Source organism: Mustela nigripes, chromosome 2 (genome assembly GCF_022355385.1).
Source record: "Mustela nigripes isolate SB6536 chromosome 2, MUSNIG.SB6536, whole genome shotgun sequence".
Classification (NCBI taxonomy): domain Eukaryota; kingdom Metazoa; phylum Chordata; class Mammalia; order Carnivora; family Mustelidae; genus Mustela; species Mustela nigripes.
The window spans coordinates 127,797,462-127,813,373 of record NC_081558.1 but is presented as its reverse complement, the minus strand read 5'-3'; the positions used below and the strand labels follow the sequence as shown (position 1 = coordinate 127,813,373).

General features: G+C 37.6%; 1 protein-coding gene across 1 annotated transcript in view; it reads right to left on the bottom strand.

Annotated features, from left to right (window-relative positions):
• The window catches only part of WDR49 (WD repeat domain 49), a 134,507-nt gene that overhangs the window by 40,515 nt on the left and 78,080 nt on the right, over window positions 1-15,912 (bottom strand). Inside the window, exons 11-13 of the mRNA XM_059388061.1 lie at window positions 5,353-5,483; window positions 2,953-3,051; window positions 1,151-1,315 (exon numbers count right to left, since the gene is read on the bottom strand). Of these exons, the coding sequence (XP_059244044.1) occupies window positions 1,151-1,315; window positions 2,953-3,051; window positions 5,353-5,483 (395 nt within the window). The remainder of the gene's footprint in view (window positions 1-1,150; window positions 1,316-2,952; window positions 3,052-5,352; window positions 5,484-15,912) is intronic.

Genomic DNA, 15,912 nt, shown 5'->3' with positions numbered 1-15,912 from the left:
TCTAGAAAATACAAAGTTTTAGAATCTAACTGTTTCAAAGTCTATTCTAAATACTCCACAAGGTTTCTTAAATTCTTAAGGGTATACCTTTATTGATTTTGAATGCTGAAAATTTTTATATAAAAATCATGCAGATCTTCTATCTGCAAACTGAATGTGGGTAAGTAAATATGGAAAATGTGGTTCGGATATGTTTAGTTCTTTTCATACACATAACACCTACATGTCTAGATTGTCCATACTAAGAAAAAATATTTATAAAACACAATTTTTTAGATGAAAGGTAAAACAATATGCGTTATTCTCAAAACCATATTTTAATTTAGAGAAAATGCAGGCATCGTCAACACCATGCTAACATAACTATTGAAAACAAGGGGGAAATTAAGCAAAAGGTTATTTCATCTATGTAATGCCAAATGGCTACAGTAAGTGACCTGGTGGCACCAGTCTTAGCATACATCTCAGCAGAAGCACTAACCAGGACCCTGACTTACTCTGGAAAGTAAGCATAACTGGTAATGAGACCCAAGCCATTACACAAAAAGAAAAGAAAGAGAAGGGAGGGAGGGAGGTAAGGAAGGAAGGAAGGATGGGGGCGAAGAAGGGAGGAAATTAAGAAAAAAGCAAGCAGCTCTCTTCATCTAGGATCAGCAGTTATTTCAAATTTTGCCACTGCCCCCATCTCCAAGTTTCTCACTATTTTCTTCTAGCCCATTTTGATAGTGGGTTCCAGCACAGTGGGACTCTATCCTTCTGGAGCATATAGTCCTAAGCCTTGGCATGTATATTTGGACCCTATTCTTGCTGTGCTCTCTATCCCACCAAACCTCTTTATGCCACAGCAACTCAGATTGTCATCCAGAGCAAACTGTTTGCCAGCGTTTCTTCTACTCGGATCCTGAGCTGTGCAGCACTGATTCGCTGGGGGTTCCAATCTGGCTCCTGCTCCTGGACCCTCCCTTCTGAACCCCAACCTCACGTGCTGTGGCTGGGGGGGCCTCCCGGGACTCAACATGGACTGTTAGCTACATGGGGTCAAGCTCTACAAGACCCACAAAGGAGCACATTAAATGGTCTTCATTGCTCCCTTTCCCCCACATTTTACAAATACATCAATCCACAGTCAGAATGGGAATGTATGTTATACCTGTCTCTGCGGTGGTTTTTCTTGCTTCAAGGAAGCAGAGCCCCACAACAGCATTATTGCCCTTGGTGAGGGTCTCCAAGGAGTGGGCTCCCAGTGCAGCCTGGTTGGTGCTGGGGCAGGTGGAGCGACTCCTCCCAGCGCTGAAAAGCTTTTGAGGCTCTGTACCTGTGATGGACACAAAGCTAGGTGTCTTAATGAGGAGAAACATCTGCTTGTCAACTGAATGCTTATGAAAAACAACAGGCCTGCCTCCATCGGTCTCCGGTGACCCCATCAAGTCTTACAGTAGGCTTCCAGTGAACATCCAACCGACCTTCTGCTATTCACGGCTTCAATGCCAACTTGAAGGGTTGTTTGACTCCACCTTCGTTTTGCATATTACATACACACTGACTGTGTTTTCCCTTGATACAAATTAATAGGGACTTCATTTTGTTGTCAGTGTCAACGTCTTAGAAATCCTGATCTGTTCAAGACAAATGTGATTCTAACACCATGACATTTTCAGCTCATTAATCATTAATACTAATCTTGCAAATAATATAATGAACATGAGCTATAATGACTATTTAAATATATTTAAATGATCAGTCTAGCAGCAATATTATCTGCTAGTGAGTTACCCCAGAGAGGACCTTCCTAGGGACACTTCGATTATCTTGTGACATCATCTCCTGGCCACACTAATAACAATTGGGGATATTCAGAATCTATGAATAGTCTGTTCATAGCTATGAAAAAATCTACACAGGGAGGATCTGCAAAATCTCAAAGCAAGACATCTCTAGCAATGCCTCTCTTGTCTTAGAAGTTTGATATTATTCACTTCTCTTTCTTATCTACCTCTTCGGAGTTTTAATCGTAGCCACAATTGGGCTTGCTGTAAGAGCAAAGATGTCACTCTCCTGCAGGCCAATATAAAGAAAGAAGCAGAATTCTACCTTTTCCATGGAGGGTTCAAGTGAACCCTAATGGCTAACTCTTCATACAGATAGCAGGCCAGAGCTTTGTGCGTACAGACAAGTAAGCCCAAATCGTTAAGGGCTTACTCTTAACAAATTACTCCCTCCACTTTCATAAAATAAAGCTGTATTGGACGACCTATCCTTTCCTACGGTCCAGTCCAGCTCTGTGAGTTTATCCAATTGAGACAACAGAACCTCAGTGGGCCATGAAGAATGACATATTCATTACCTAAATAAATAATCCTAAGGAAAAGCCTTCAGTATCTAAGGAAACTGAAATAAAATGCAAAAGGCAATTGTCAAGACATTTTGCTTAAGTATAAAATATTCATGTGCTCGGCTAAACTTCCATAAAATACAATACACTCCCATCTCATGTTCCTCACAGGTTTCTAAAGCAAGAAATAATTTAAGATTTCCAGGTGGCGTAATATTTAATACAAGCTCTAGACTAAGCCTGAGCAGCCTATCAAGTGAACATGAGCTCCTATCTTCCTACCAAGGGGTACCAAGATTCACTCAAAGGCAGTTTGGTTAGGTTTATTGGCAAAAACTAAACTAGATGGAAATGAGAGGCCTGCTCCCTGCTGTCAGTAATTCAGAAAAGCTGATGTGGCATAAAGACAAGCAACAGCACGCCACGGAGAATTTGCTAAGCCAAGTAAATCTCAAGGTTCTTTTTAGTCACTTTGACAGGACAACGGTCTCACTAATCCCTGGCGCTTATGGCCAATCATCTATAATTTAGGAGTGAGCTGCATCAGGAACATGAATAAACAACGAAGCCTACGGTGGTTTGACTCAGCCACATTATTTTATTTTCAAACTTGTACTCACCCGGTTCTGATTCTAGCAGCCTCTGATAATCAGGGTGAAGGACACAGTGAGCATTTTCTGTGTTGTTGTTCCACAGAATGATTTCTCCATCATAACTCCCTATATGAGCCAGGATGGAGAACATAAATTGCCAGAAAGTTGGAAAACATGAGCAACAGCAATGGGAGAAGAAGTCACTATTTGTGAACAACTTACACACAATCTGGCGCATAGTAGGTACTCTCTGTATTTTTGGAAACATGAATAATAATGACTAGTATTTTATTAAACTTCACAACTTAGAATCCTCATCGTGTACCTTTTTATTCAATGTACTGGAAATTACTGCCATATCTTTTTATTTTATAGTAATAAGGCATTCAGAATACGGGCTTTGCAATTAAACAACTTGAGTTTGATTCTCAGCTCTGCCACCTGCTGGCTGTGTAAACGTGGTTAAGTTATTTACCTGAGGCCACAATTTCATCTATAAAACTGAATTAAAATCGAATTTCATAATGTTGTTGTGAATGAAAAGTACTTAGAATAGTGCCTAGTGTATTATAAGAACTAAAAAAAAATGTTCATAATGATTATACTTTTTCTGTTATTGAGGGCAAACAAATCAAATCCTTCTTGGTTTCTGTTTGCCACATCTATTCGTGTGTGTGTGTGTGTGTATTATTTTCATTCCCTCTCTCCTATATTCTTTATTGAATAATGCTTTCTCTAATTCTAAAAATTTCCCTATATAAAGTCCTTCCCTCCTGCTCATCACAGAGAATGCAAAAAAGCCCAAATAGTGAGACAGTCTGGCCAAGCCTGTCCTGGGGAGGAGCGAAGGTCACCCAGACTGCTGTTCTCTGCAGCAAGGCAAGGAGAGGTCCCCACTGAGCAGAGTATTAGGGTCAAGTGAAAAGCAGAAGGGAAGACCCGTATTTGAGTGGGATGTACAGATGGGAACTTTCTTGGGATCAGGAGAAAGAAGAGAAGAATACATACAAAACTCCGTATTGTTCCGGCAAGAGCAACCTGTGTAACTCAAAAATTGGCCAAGGATGATGGATTTGCATGGATTAACTGTACAAGAGAGTAGCCATCTGCTCCCGTGATTTTGAAATGCTTAAGTTATAAAGCTCCTGGCCAAACATTTTCATATAGGACTGGTGGGCTGAGAGTCAATGAAGACATCATCTATCTACCAGTTACAAAAGAAAATTCTGACACTTTTGGAATAATAAAGATGCAGCCTGATATCTTCTCTCCATCACATTTCAGTATGTGCTACCACCTGCAGGGCTGGACTTTCAGCAGCTAAAAAGCAAATTCAACTGCAGAGTTGGCCCTACTGGCAGGTAATCAGGTAATTCCTGAAGACAGTGGAAATGTAAGTGTACACAGAGCTGTAAACCACATATTGTAACACTTCACAGATATCCTGGCTCTTTTCCTGTGAGTTTTCATTCCTCTTAATTGATGACATTTTGGGTTCTATTAAAAAAACAACCTGGGTTGTCAAAATATGGACTCTCTAATTTCATGGTGCAATCTATCTTTATAAATTGTTTTCTTTGGCCAGAAATGATACAACGATTTCTGATCCTCTTTCATATGCACATCAAAGCATGCCCATGCATCTTTTTAAGGGCTTGGATTTGTAGGCATTTGGTGATGCCAGACTTTAACCAAAATTACTTAGACTAAATTGTGCCAAAGTGTTAGCATGTTCCCATTATGAAACATCTGAGTGCCACAGAAGTATGATTTGTTCCCATCATTCCTAATGCTGTTTCTGGAAACAGGACAATAAAAACAGAAGCTAACATTTACTGATAAACTTACTGTGTGTCAAGCACTGTATTAAGCCCTTACACAGATTAGTTTACTCAATCTTCACTCTAAACCAAGATATTGATATATTCTTATTAGCCAGAGAGAGCCATGGTGTACAGATTAAAGAACTTGTTCGATATGATGCACTGGATAGTGGTGGCACCAGGATCTGAAGCCAGACAGCCTCGCTGTAGAGCTGACAGTCCTCACCACTAACATGCTACCCTGGAAGTAAGGACCAAGAGTAGCTCTCAGTGCAAAGGCTGAGTCTTCAAGATATCTATTCATCTTGCAATTCAGAAAAGGATTTTTAAAAGTGACTGAGCCATGGGGCACCTGGGTGGCTCAGTGGGTTAAAGCCTCTGCCTTCAGCTCAGGTCATGATCCCAGGGTCCTGGGATCTAGCCCCGCTCTGTGCTCAACAGGGAGCCTGCTTCCCTTCCTCTCTCTCTGCCTGCCTCTCCCCCTCCTTGTGATCTCTGTCTGTCAAATAAATAAATAAAAATCTTTATTTAAAAAAAAAAAAAGTGACTGAGCCAAAAGAAACCAATTGTTCACCACTGATGGTCCGGAGAAGGTTCAATTAACCTGTAACAAGAGTTTGTGGGGGTAAAAATGCAGCGCACAAGATATTGTCACGGTGCTGTATTCCTCCTTTCCATTTCTCAGGCTGGATGAAGAATTGATTGAAGTTTTGCAGTCGAAACACCGTAATAGCCCTAGTAAAAAGGATGAAGAATTTAGCTGTGGATCCAAATGCAAAAGAGATCTTGAGTCGCCAGCATCCACTTATCATCCACAATCCTGAACCTCCCACACTAAACTTTTTTTATTATTTTCTCTTCGAATTCCCTGGTACATTATGAATATTTAATATTACAAAGTTAATTATCCTCTCACAGCCATTAACACCAAACATGTATGCATTTATCAAATTAATTATCCATCACCAAGAATCCAAAGCCAAGTTTCCCCACATAGGTACCATAAAACCATTAAGAGTTTTTTGACAGTAACAATAAAAAAGGAGATGAGTCTGTGAAGAAATAATATTTGGTAGTTGAAACAAAAGTAATAAGGTCTTTCTTCATGAGAGATTCCATAGAAGTTCACATGTTAACATCCCCTGTGGCATTTTCCAGACTTACCTGACTGTAGAGTCCCATATCAGATAGCATCTCGAAGGGCTATCATTTGTGAAACACACCTGGAAAGTGCCACTCCAAAGGAGCAGGACTCTGGTGACAGACATATTTTGAGCAGAAACAATAGTTTTAAAAAGACCAATATCTTGGGGTACTGCTGTGATTCTGACAGGCCAGGATAGGCAGGAAATGAAATGCCTGGGGCCTGGTAGGGAAGGGAGGGGCATGAACATTAAATTGTGGCCCATCAATATCACCTTGCTTCCACACGATGATTTAAGTTCTGGCTATCAGACTATACTAAGTCTCTTGTTCCTTCTAGAGGCATACACACCTCAAATGAGTGATAGTAACCAGTTAGTAACCGCAGGCTTGGTGTCTTCACCCTCACTCTCTCCTCACCCATCCAAAATCTTGCTTCTATTCCCAAAGGTCTCCAAATTGCTCCATCACTGTAAGTTTTCACTCTCTGAAGGATGTGGCTTTCTGCTCCTAAAAATTCTTTTCTTTTTTTTAAAGACTTCATTTATTTATTTGACAGAGAGAGAAAGATTACAAGTAGGCAGAGAGGCAGACACAGAGAAGGGGGGAAAGTAGGCTCCCTGCCAAGCAAAGAGTCCAATATGGGGATCAATCCCAGGACCCTGAGATCATGACCTGAGCCAAAGGCAGAGGCTTAACCCACTGAGCCACCCAGGTACCCCTGAAAATTCTTTTCTTTCTAGTACATCCTGCTTCTCTTCTTGCCTCCCTGAACTTTCACTCCCATTCTCGATTTTCTCTTCCCTCTTTCTTCCCTTCTTTCACTATACACATTCCTTACTGTCATTCCTCTATTCCTTTCTCTCTACTCATGTGGGTTCATTCAGGGATTCTATCTACCACCTCAGGTTGCAATCTTGCTTCTGTGAAATGGTTCTTAAATTTATCCACATTCATAACTTTCCCCAGTGTTGAAATGTGCCCACTTGCCAGGGGACAATTCTATATAATATTCCCATCAGCAACATATCAAGAAATCCAAAGTTTTCATCTTCTGTCCACACCAGGTCTCAGTCCTAAATTCCCTAATTTGGTTACCAGACAAGCAGTCCAGGTTCCTGTGTGTTTCTCTTCCTCAGTCACATCAAATACTTGGACTCCCACTCTGCAATATGTTAGCAATTCATCCCTTCCTTTTTATTTTAAACAGTTAATGTCAACTACCTAGTCCAGTGTCCACTACCTCATCACTGAATAATTGTAAGAGCCTCTTAACCAATACCTTTGCCTTTAGTCTACCCACCTCTAGTATCTCTTTTATTCTGCCACTAGAATAATCGTTCTTTTGGGGGGTCTTTCATCTATATTCATTTTACAAGCACTTTTTTTTCCACATGGAAGTCCATATTCAGGTGCTGCAGTGGATAGAACCAAGAGCATCAAATGACTGACATAAAAAGTGAAATGCAATAAATGTCAAGGAAGTACTGACCCATCACCAAGGAAGTCCAGCTACAGAAATCATAGAAGGCTGAGTGAGGAGTCATATTTGAACTGCACCATAGCAGATGAGTAGGATTTGCAAGAGGAAGGCACTCGAGGCCGAGGAAACAGCCTGGTCAAATATAAGGCTAATGCCTCATTTAAAAACATGTATTTGTTTTCCACTCTCTTTATGGCACATTTCAAATGAGTGAGCCTATTATTCAAAAGCCAGTGCTATTTGGGTCCAATCAACTTTTTTAGGATTAGTTCTCTCTATTCTTCTACCCTTGATATTCAAAGTAAAATATGAATACCCAGCTAAATATTTGATGGAGCTACTGGAGGCCATAAGGTAAATATGCTTCACCGTCCACCTTCCACCTTCACTCTTTAATTTATTTAAAGAGTTTGGGGACAATATTTTTATTTTGAAATAGGATAGATGAATTTATGTTCTAGAATGTAAAATTCACCTGGATTTAAAAGGTAGAACACAAGGCTTCAAATAAATTTCTTGCTTGTAGGAGCTGGTTTTGAATTGTTAGATGGATTCAGGGCCTCAGTTTCTGAAGCACACTTTCTTGTTCAACACAAACGAAACCTTTACTATTCTCTAAGCACCCTCCACACTTCTAGCTACTTTGTTTTCATTCATGATGTGCTCATCCATCCCTCTATGGATTTCGTTTTACATACAGTCCCACATCTGTCTACCCATACACCCATTCTCTAAGGCCCATCTTGTTCTGGTAGGCTTCTTAATAACTAGAGTTGAAAGAAATATTTCTTTCTTCTCATCTCTCACTCTGTTCACATTTTGTTATAACATCTAATAAATAAATATAGCTACACTCCTCTGTTAGATTATAAATTCTTAGAAACCAGGCATCTTATCTCATTCTGCAATCCCGTAACAGCAAGCACTGTGACCAGCTTATAATGGGTATTCAATAAATATCTGTCGAATAAATAAATGAAAAATTCTCTGTCTAAATGTCACTTTATTTGAGCCTTCTGTGACCACTCTATCTAAAGACTCTCACTTGAGGGTTAATATCCAAAATATATGAAGAATTTATACAACTCAATACCAAAAACCCCCAAATAATCCAATTAAAAAATGGACAGAGGATATGAATAGACATTAGTCCAAAAAGACAACAAACACCTAGAAAGATGTCTAATATCACTAATCATCAAGGAAATGTAAGTCCAAACCACTGGATAGTTCAGTTGGTTGAGTGTCTAACTCTTGATCTCAGCTCAGGTCTTGATCTCAAGGTTATAAGTTCAAGCCCTGTGCTGGGCTCCATGCTGGCTGTGGAGACTAGCTTTAAAAAAAAAAAAAAAAAAAAAAAAAGGGCAAATTTATATAACAACTCAGAATGTTATATAACAACAACTCAGAATGTTGTCAGAATGGCTAAAAATTCAAGAAATAACAAGTGTTGGAGAGGATGTAAAGAAAAAAGGGCACCCATGCACAGTTGGTAAGAATGTAAATTGGTGCCATAACTGTGGAAAACACTATGGAGGTTTTTTAAAAAATTAAAAATGGAATTACCATATAATCTAGTAACTCCACTACTGGATATTTATCAAAGAAAATGAAAACACTAATTCGAAAAATATACATACCCTATGTTTATTGCAGCATTATTTACAATGGTCAAAATATGGAAGCAGCACAAGTGCCCATTCATTGATGAATGGATAAAGAAGATGTGGATAAAAAAGATATATATATATATATATATATATATATCCACACACATATATATGTATAAGACATATAAGATACATAAGATATGTATACATATGAATAAAAATAGAATGAATAAAGAATGAAAGAAGAATGAAAAGAATGAAATCTTATCATTTGCAACAACATGGATTGATCTGGAAGGCATAATGCTAAGTGACATAAGTCAGTCAGAGAAAAACAAGTACCATATGATCTCACTCATGTGTGGAATTTCAGAAACAACATAAATGAACAAAGGAAAAAAGACACAAAGCCAAAAAAGGCTCTTGAATATAGAGAACAAAACAGTAGTTGCTAAAAAGGAAATTGGTGTGGGGATGGGCAAAACAGCTGAAGAAGATTAAGAATACATTTATCCTGAGAAGCACTGAGTAATGTTAAACGTACTTAAATAAATAAAAGAAAAGAAAATTTGAGGCGGGGAGCACTATTACTTACTCACTTGGATTTTTCAGTCAGAATAAAACTTTATTTAAAATAAAAGATAAAATAAAGTAAAACTCTCCCCCTTGAGTTTTCATCCTTCACCCTACATCATTTCTCTTGATTACATTTATCATTAGGTGCTATTGTGGTCTGTATTCACTTGTCTGTTTATTCACTCTCTCCCCTACCAAAAACAAGCTCTAGGAGAGGGGGGACTTCATTTATTCCCTTTCTGTATCAGCAATGCTTAGAATAGTACCTACCACATAATAGGCATTTAATAAATATTTGTAGAATTGGTGTATGAATTATTCTTTCTTTAAAAAAATCAATAATTTAATACTAATATTTTTTAATAATATTAATATGAGGCTTAGCAAGGTAAGATATTATAAATAAGGTACTTTGCAGTTCTGAATTTGCCATGAATCTCATAAGAACTTTACATGTAATTATTTTTTTTTTGAAGATTTTATTTATTTATTTGACAAAGATCACAACTAGACAGAGAGGCAGACAAAGAGGGAGAGAGGAGGAAGCAGGCTCCCCTGTGGGCAGAGAGCCCGATGCGGGGTTCGACTCCAGGACCCTGGGATCATGACCTGAGCTGAAGGGAGAGGCTTTAACCCACTGAGCCACCCAGGCACCTCTACCTGTAATTATTTTTAATTTTTTTCTTTACTGAATGCTAAGTTTGGTTGAAGACATTTCCCGTTGGGGATGGAGACGAAAATTCAATGTCAAATGTCTTTTTGCCAAGATACCCATATTAACTAGATATATTTAGGTAATACGAGTCAAAGGCACAGAATGCTTTTCATGAGATGGTATAAAAACGATCCCTTCTGATATTTGACCTTGTGTGCCAAAGTGTTGAGAAACTAATTAGCTGCCACCTTTCCCTTAAAACCTAACCTGAAACTTTCAATTGAAATGACAGTTATCCTTAAAATACCTTAACAATCCACACTGTATTTCCCACTTTGTCCATTTCAAAGATAACTTTTTTTAAGTTTGTACTTTTGCCAAGAGTTAAATTGAAGTGCAGAATGAGCCAATTTTAAGGCATTTTAGGAGTCTGGGAGATTTGTTCTTTTGACATTGAAAGAGTTTACTTGTTCCATTCCACACCTCCCATCAGAGATCCTGAGTCACTGTGTCATCTGTGAAGATGATCAGATCTCTCGCTCTGAATGTAGATATAATAACCAATTCTGTGAGAACAAAATTAACTCACCTGTCAAGTACAAAAAAATACAAAAAAGAAAAAATATATATTTTAAAAAACAACCTTTTTTAGGGTGAATGAAATGGGAAAATAACTCTTACCAAAACCTATCATGTAGTCATTGTCATGGAGAGAACAAAAGAACACAATCAACTATTTGTTCCCTTAGAGGCTAATTGTTCGAGTGTTGTTAGTCCAATTACTGTAAGAATCTATCCTTGTTCAGCCCATTGTGCTTTTTAGGCTTAAAAGAGGTATCTCAAAGGCAGAGAATGCGTTCCATATAAATCAGTTCATTTTTATTCTTTTTCCTAAAATTCTTGGAGTCAAATTTTGGACACCAAAGCTATGACAAAATTAGCTTTGAGGGTTATTTGTGAATCTCCAAAATACCTGCCCCCTCCTGACTTCCAACATGGTTTTCAGAGTAAGTTACACTTTGGAAATGTTCATTCTGGGTCTCAATCTAATAATAGAAACCAATTGAGTCACATAGAATTATAGTACCTTAGTAAAGCAATTATTAAGAATTTAATATCTTGTTATAGGTAAGTTTTATTGTCAAGGAACTTCAAATCCCTAATCTAATTTCACTTAAAAATACTTTTAGAAATCAAGTTATATCAACACCTATTTATTGAGCACCTACTTTTACAGAGCTTTGGGAAAGATGTAATCAATAAAATTTTCAGAATTACTTGAATAAATGATTCCCTTCTTTATATAAGCCCAGCTATTTTACAGAGATAAAATCTTCATAAACAGAGGTTTTCTTTTAACAGAAAGGAAAGAAATACAGTGGGAGAAACTAAAAGCCCAAGTCTATTTTGATAAATTATAGGATCATAGAATTTTAGGGCAGGATAAAATCTTAAAGTATTATGATTGTTTCTCTGATTTTACCAGAATTATACATATTATGTGCAAATGCAAAGTTAATTGATCATCTATTCATTTAATTTTACCAATGTAAATATGACTAGACATTTAACCAGACATTACTTAGTTGGCCCTATGTCAATTCACAACTTTGTCTCTAAATATATTTTACTTAAAATGGTAAGAAACATCTTTTTAGAAGTTCTGAATTTGGAGCTGCTTCTTAACAGATTTGACATATTCTCTAGATATTAATGAATGCATTTCTAGAAAACCAACATGGGCTCTCCAATTCAGGTTTTGCTTAGAACCATTTCACAGTGGCATTTATCATATCCTGCCTTGTGTGATTTGACTCCCCAGTTAGAAGTATTGCCCGTAAGAGCAAGTATCATGCTTCTTCACATTCAGTCCACCATAGTTCCTAACTTAGCACTTTCTACCTAGGTGTACTTTAAAAATATGTGTGGGAAGAAAAAAGGAAAAATAATAGTAAGCTAAAACCTTGAGGTGTTAATTTGTTTTTTGTAATTTAATCTTAATTTAAAGCATGGTTTTTAAAAACTTTTTATTTAAATTCAATTTAGTTAATATAGTGTATTACTAGTTTCAGGGGTAGAATTTAGTGTTTCATCAGTTGCATATAACACCCAGTACTCATTTAAAAAGATGTCTTTTATATGTTCAAACATACAAAACTGATTCCCTAGATTTGATTGACATAACCAATCTATTCAATCAGATTACTTGTTCAAGAGAATATAGCTGCTCTCCAATGACTCAGTGACTCCATTTGTAACTCAGGAATGGTGGAAAGGGCATGGACTCTGGTACAGGAATTCCAATTTGGCTGCCTACTAGCTTTGTAATGTTGGTTAGACTACACATTTTCTCAAGCCACATATTCTCCCTTGTGAAAGAAGACTGGTAATACTTAGATTCCCAGTGTATTGTGAGGCAGAATAGATCTGAATAACTCTCCTGCTTGTTCCTTATTCAGACTGTGACCTTGAGTAATTAACTTCTCTAATTCTCAGATTTCCCGTTATTTAATAAACATTAATTAAATCATTCAACAAATATCATTGAGCATCCACTAAGAACCAGACACTCTAACACACACGTAAACACACACTTAGACACACACGCGCACGCACACACACACACACACACACTAAATGCTATAATCTAATTCTACATTAAACAAAGTACAGGGAGGTATACAGCACAAAGACAAATGAGGGCATATTTCCACCTCGGGAGTAAAGAGAGATGTCCTGATGGAGAAGATTAATGAACAAGACCTGAAGCAAGAATAAATGTTAGCTACATGAACAACGTTTGGAGAAGAATTTCTAGAGAAGGGTAGAGAATAAAGGCAAGGGATAAGGCTTACATGGAAATAGGCTGACAGCAGGTTCCTATATTTGAGTTTGAAAAGTACCACAGTTGGCACATGGCTGGCTCAGTCAGAAGAGTGTGCATCCCTGTATCTTGGGGTCATGGGTCCGAGCTCCACGTTGGGTATAGAGATTACTAGAATATACCCAGGAATGGATAAAAATGATACGAAGAGTAGGTCTGGGCCAGAGGGAGTTTCAAAGTATTTTATAGACACTCTGAAAGGTGTTAAACAAGGAAGTGACATAGAATGCATTGTAGAAAGAAATTATTATAGCTAAAATGTGCAGAATCTATTTAAGAGGTAAAATGGGGGCTTTACTAAAGAAAAGGACGAATTAGAAGTCTGTGACATTCAGCCAGGTAGAAATGAGGCCCTGAATGATATAGTTGTAGTAGTAATTGGAACAGGTTTGAGAAATATTTGGAATATAAAATAGGTAACAGTACTTGGTTGGGATGTTGAGTGAGAAGGAAGAACCAAGGTAGATATTCAGGTCTCGGGCTGTTAACTGAAGTTCTGAAGCTAAGAGGGGAAAAGTGGGTTTTGAAGAGGGAACAAATAATAAATTCAATTTAAAAAATGTTGAATTTGAGATTGCAGGCAGACGTGTCCAGAAAGCAAATGGGTAAGTGAGCTTAGAGAGATAAGAGCTGACGATAAAGATCGAGATACCTACAAAATATTGCCTACCTTTCAAATGAAGCTAAGGATTAAGTTAGAGAATGTATGTAAAGGGCTTAATGTTACAAAGCATTATAAATAAAATAAGCCAGATGCATATTTAGATACTTTACTCAATAAATGTACTATCTATCTTATCCTGGGCAAAATTATCAAACCAATCTCTTTATTTAGGTAGAGCCTGAAGTTAAAGCTACAACTTAAACAACCTCCCTCTAGGTTTTAAAGAAAGCTTAATAAGCTGTCAGTCTTCCAGTTATTTCTTCTCTAATCACTAAACTCTCAAGGAAGTGGCTTAATGGACCATCCTTCTCCCATTATAAATGAACAGTCCACCTGTCTGTCCTCTTGCTACTTTGTTAAATGCCTCCTAATATAAAGGACCCTGTCGAATTCCAGTAAAATCTGTCCTCACATAAGGGCTTCGACTTAGGAAATAAAATTTTTTTGAAGATTTTAAGAGAAAGAGAGCATGCATGAATGGGGGAGGGGCAAAGGGAGAGGGACAAAGAGACTCTCAGGTGCCGGGGCTTGAGCCCAGGACCCTAAGATCATGACCTGAGCCAAATTCAGAGGTTTAACTGACTGAACCACCCAGTCACCACAGAAATAAACTTTTTAAATCTACCAATATGAAAGTGAAATAATACAATTGAGAATGTATTTCTTCAACTTTCACTTCCAACTAGGGATCCAAATCCTGAAAACCTTGTGGGAGATGGAAAATATGGGGAAAGATGGAAGGAGTGGTAACCGTTCCCTCTCTCCACTCAGTCTTCCCAAAGCTCCCTCTCCAAGACGACAGAAAGTCACCACCCGTCCAGAGAGAGCAGAACATCAGGTGTTCCCTGTCTTCCACACTCTCTCCCTCCCTTCCTTCCTTCTTTCCACTCTATGCCTAACTGGGGGCTTGAACTCACTACCCAGAGATCAAGAGTCACACACTCTGTGCCAGCCAGGCACCCCAGGTGTCCCTTTAAATCAAGGGATCATTTTAATCCCTTTAAAGGACTCTACTCACTAATCTTTTAAAACTGACTTGTATAAAAATTAAAAATAAATAAAAAATAAAAAATTTTAAAAATCCTTATCTTTGATGCTAATTTCTAACTATGGATATCTTAAAAATATAATTAAGAAAACAGTATCTTCAAACTCTTGACTTACACTGATGAATTCTTAAAATTCTTTTTTGTGATGTTCAAAATTTCAGCTGGATCCGCTGTATACTTCACATCTACCATGCCATAACATTTGAGAATCAAACTGACTTATTACCACAGCCCGAGATAGAAATACTTACTCTATAGTCTACTGAGAGATAAGTCATTAATGGGTCATGAGTGTTCCTAGGATGTGAAGAAGCCTTCTCTTTCAAAGATGAGGATTACCGAATTCGTTCTTGATATCAAGTAGAATAATCTGGATTATACTTTCTTTCTTTACAGTCAAACTACCCTTGAAAACCAGGCTGTAAGTAGCACTATGTTTTCTAGTCTGCATATGCACATTTGCATTAGAAGAGAAAGTCTTTCGTGTGATCAATAAAAGTCCCCAAATATATACTGCTAATTTTCTAGTTATAAAATCTGATTTGGATCCTAGCTTCAAATCATGAAGATCAAAATTCCATAGTGAATAATGTTGGGCATATAACCTATTAGAGCCATATTTTATGAACTGTTGAATTTATGGATAATATATTTTTTGCAAATATCACAGTTTCATTTTCCTAGTGCTTATACAATGCCATAGAAAAGGTCCTGTTTACGATCCCTTAGTTCTCTCAGGAGAACAAGAAAGAGAAGTAATTTTCCTTATAATGAAATGGAAGAATTGCTCCTCGAGAACAGTAAGCAGGCCGTGAAAGGCCCCTGTCTGCAAGGATATGAAGGAAAAGCTAATACAGAATTCCGGAGCCTATTTTCCTCTTTGCTGCAATCTAAAATAAGTAACAATAGAGGAAGAAATGAGTTCCCTTTATCGTTGAAAGAATATAATTTATACATTAGGAATTTATTGACTATAAAATCTAGGAAACTTTTGGAAATGGTATTATGACCCTGTCTGGAATGATTAAAGAAAAAGAGTCCAAAAGCCAGAAGAAAGCCTCCTAACACCTCTCAGAGCTGCTTGAGCTATGCGATCTTAC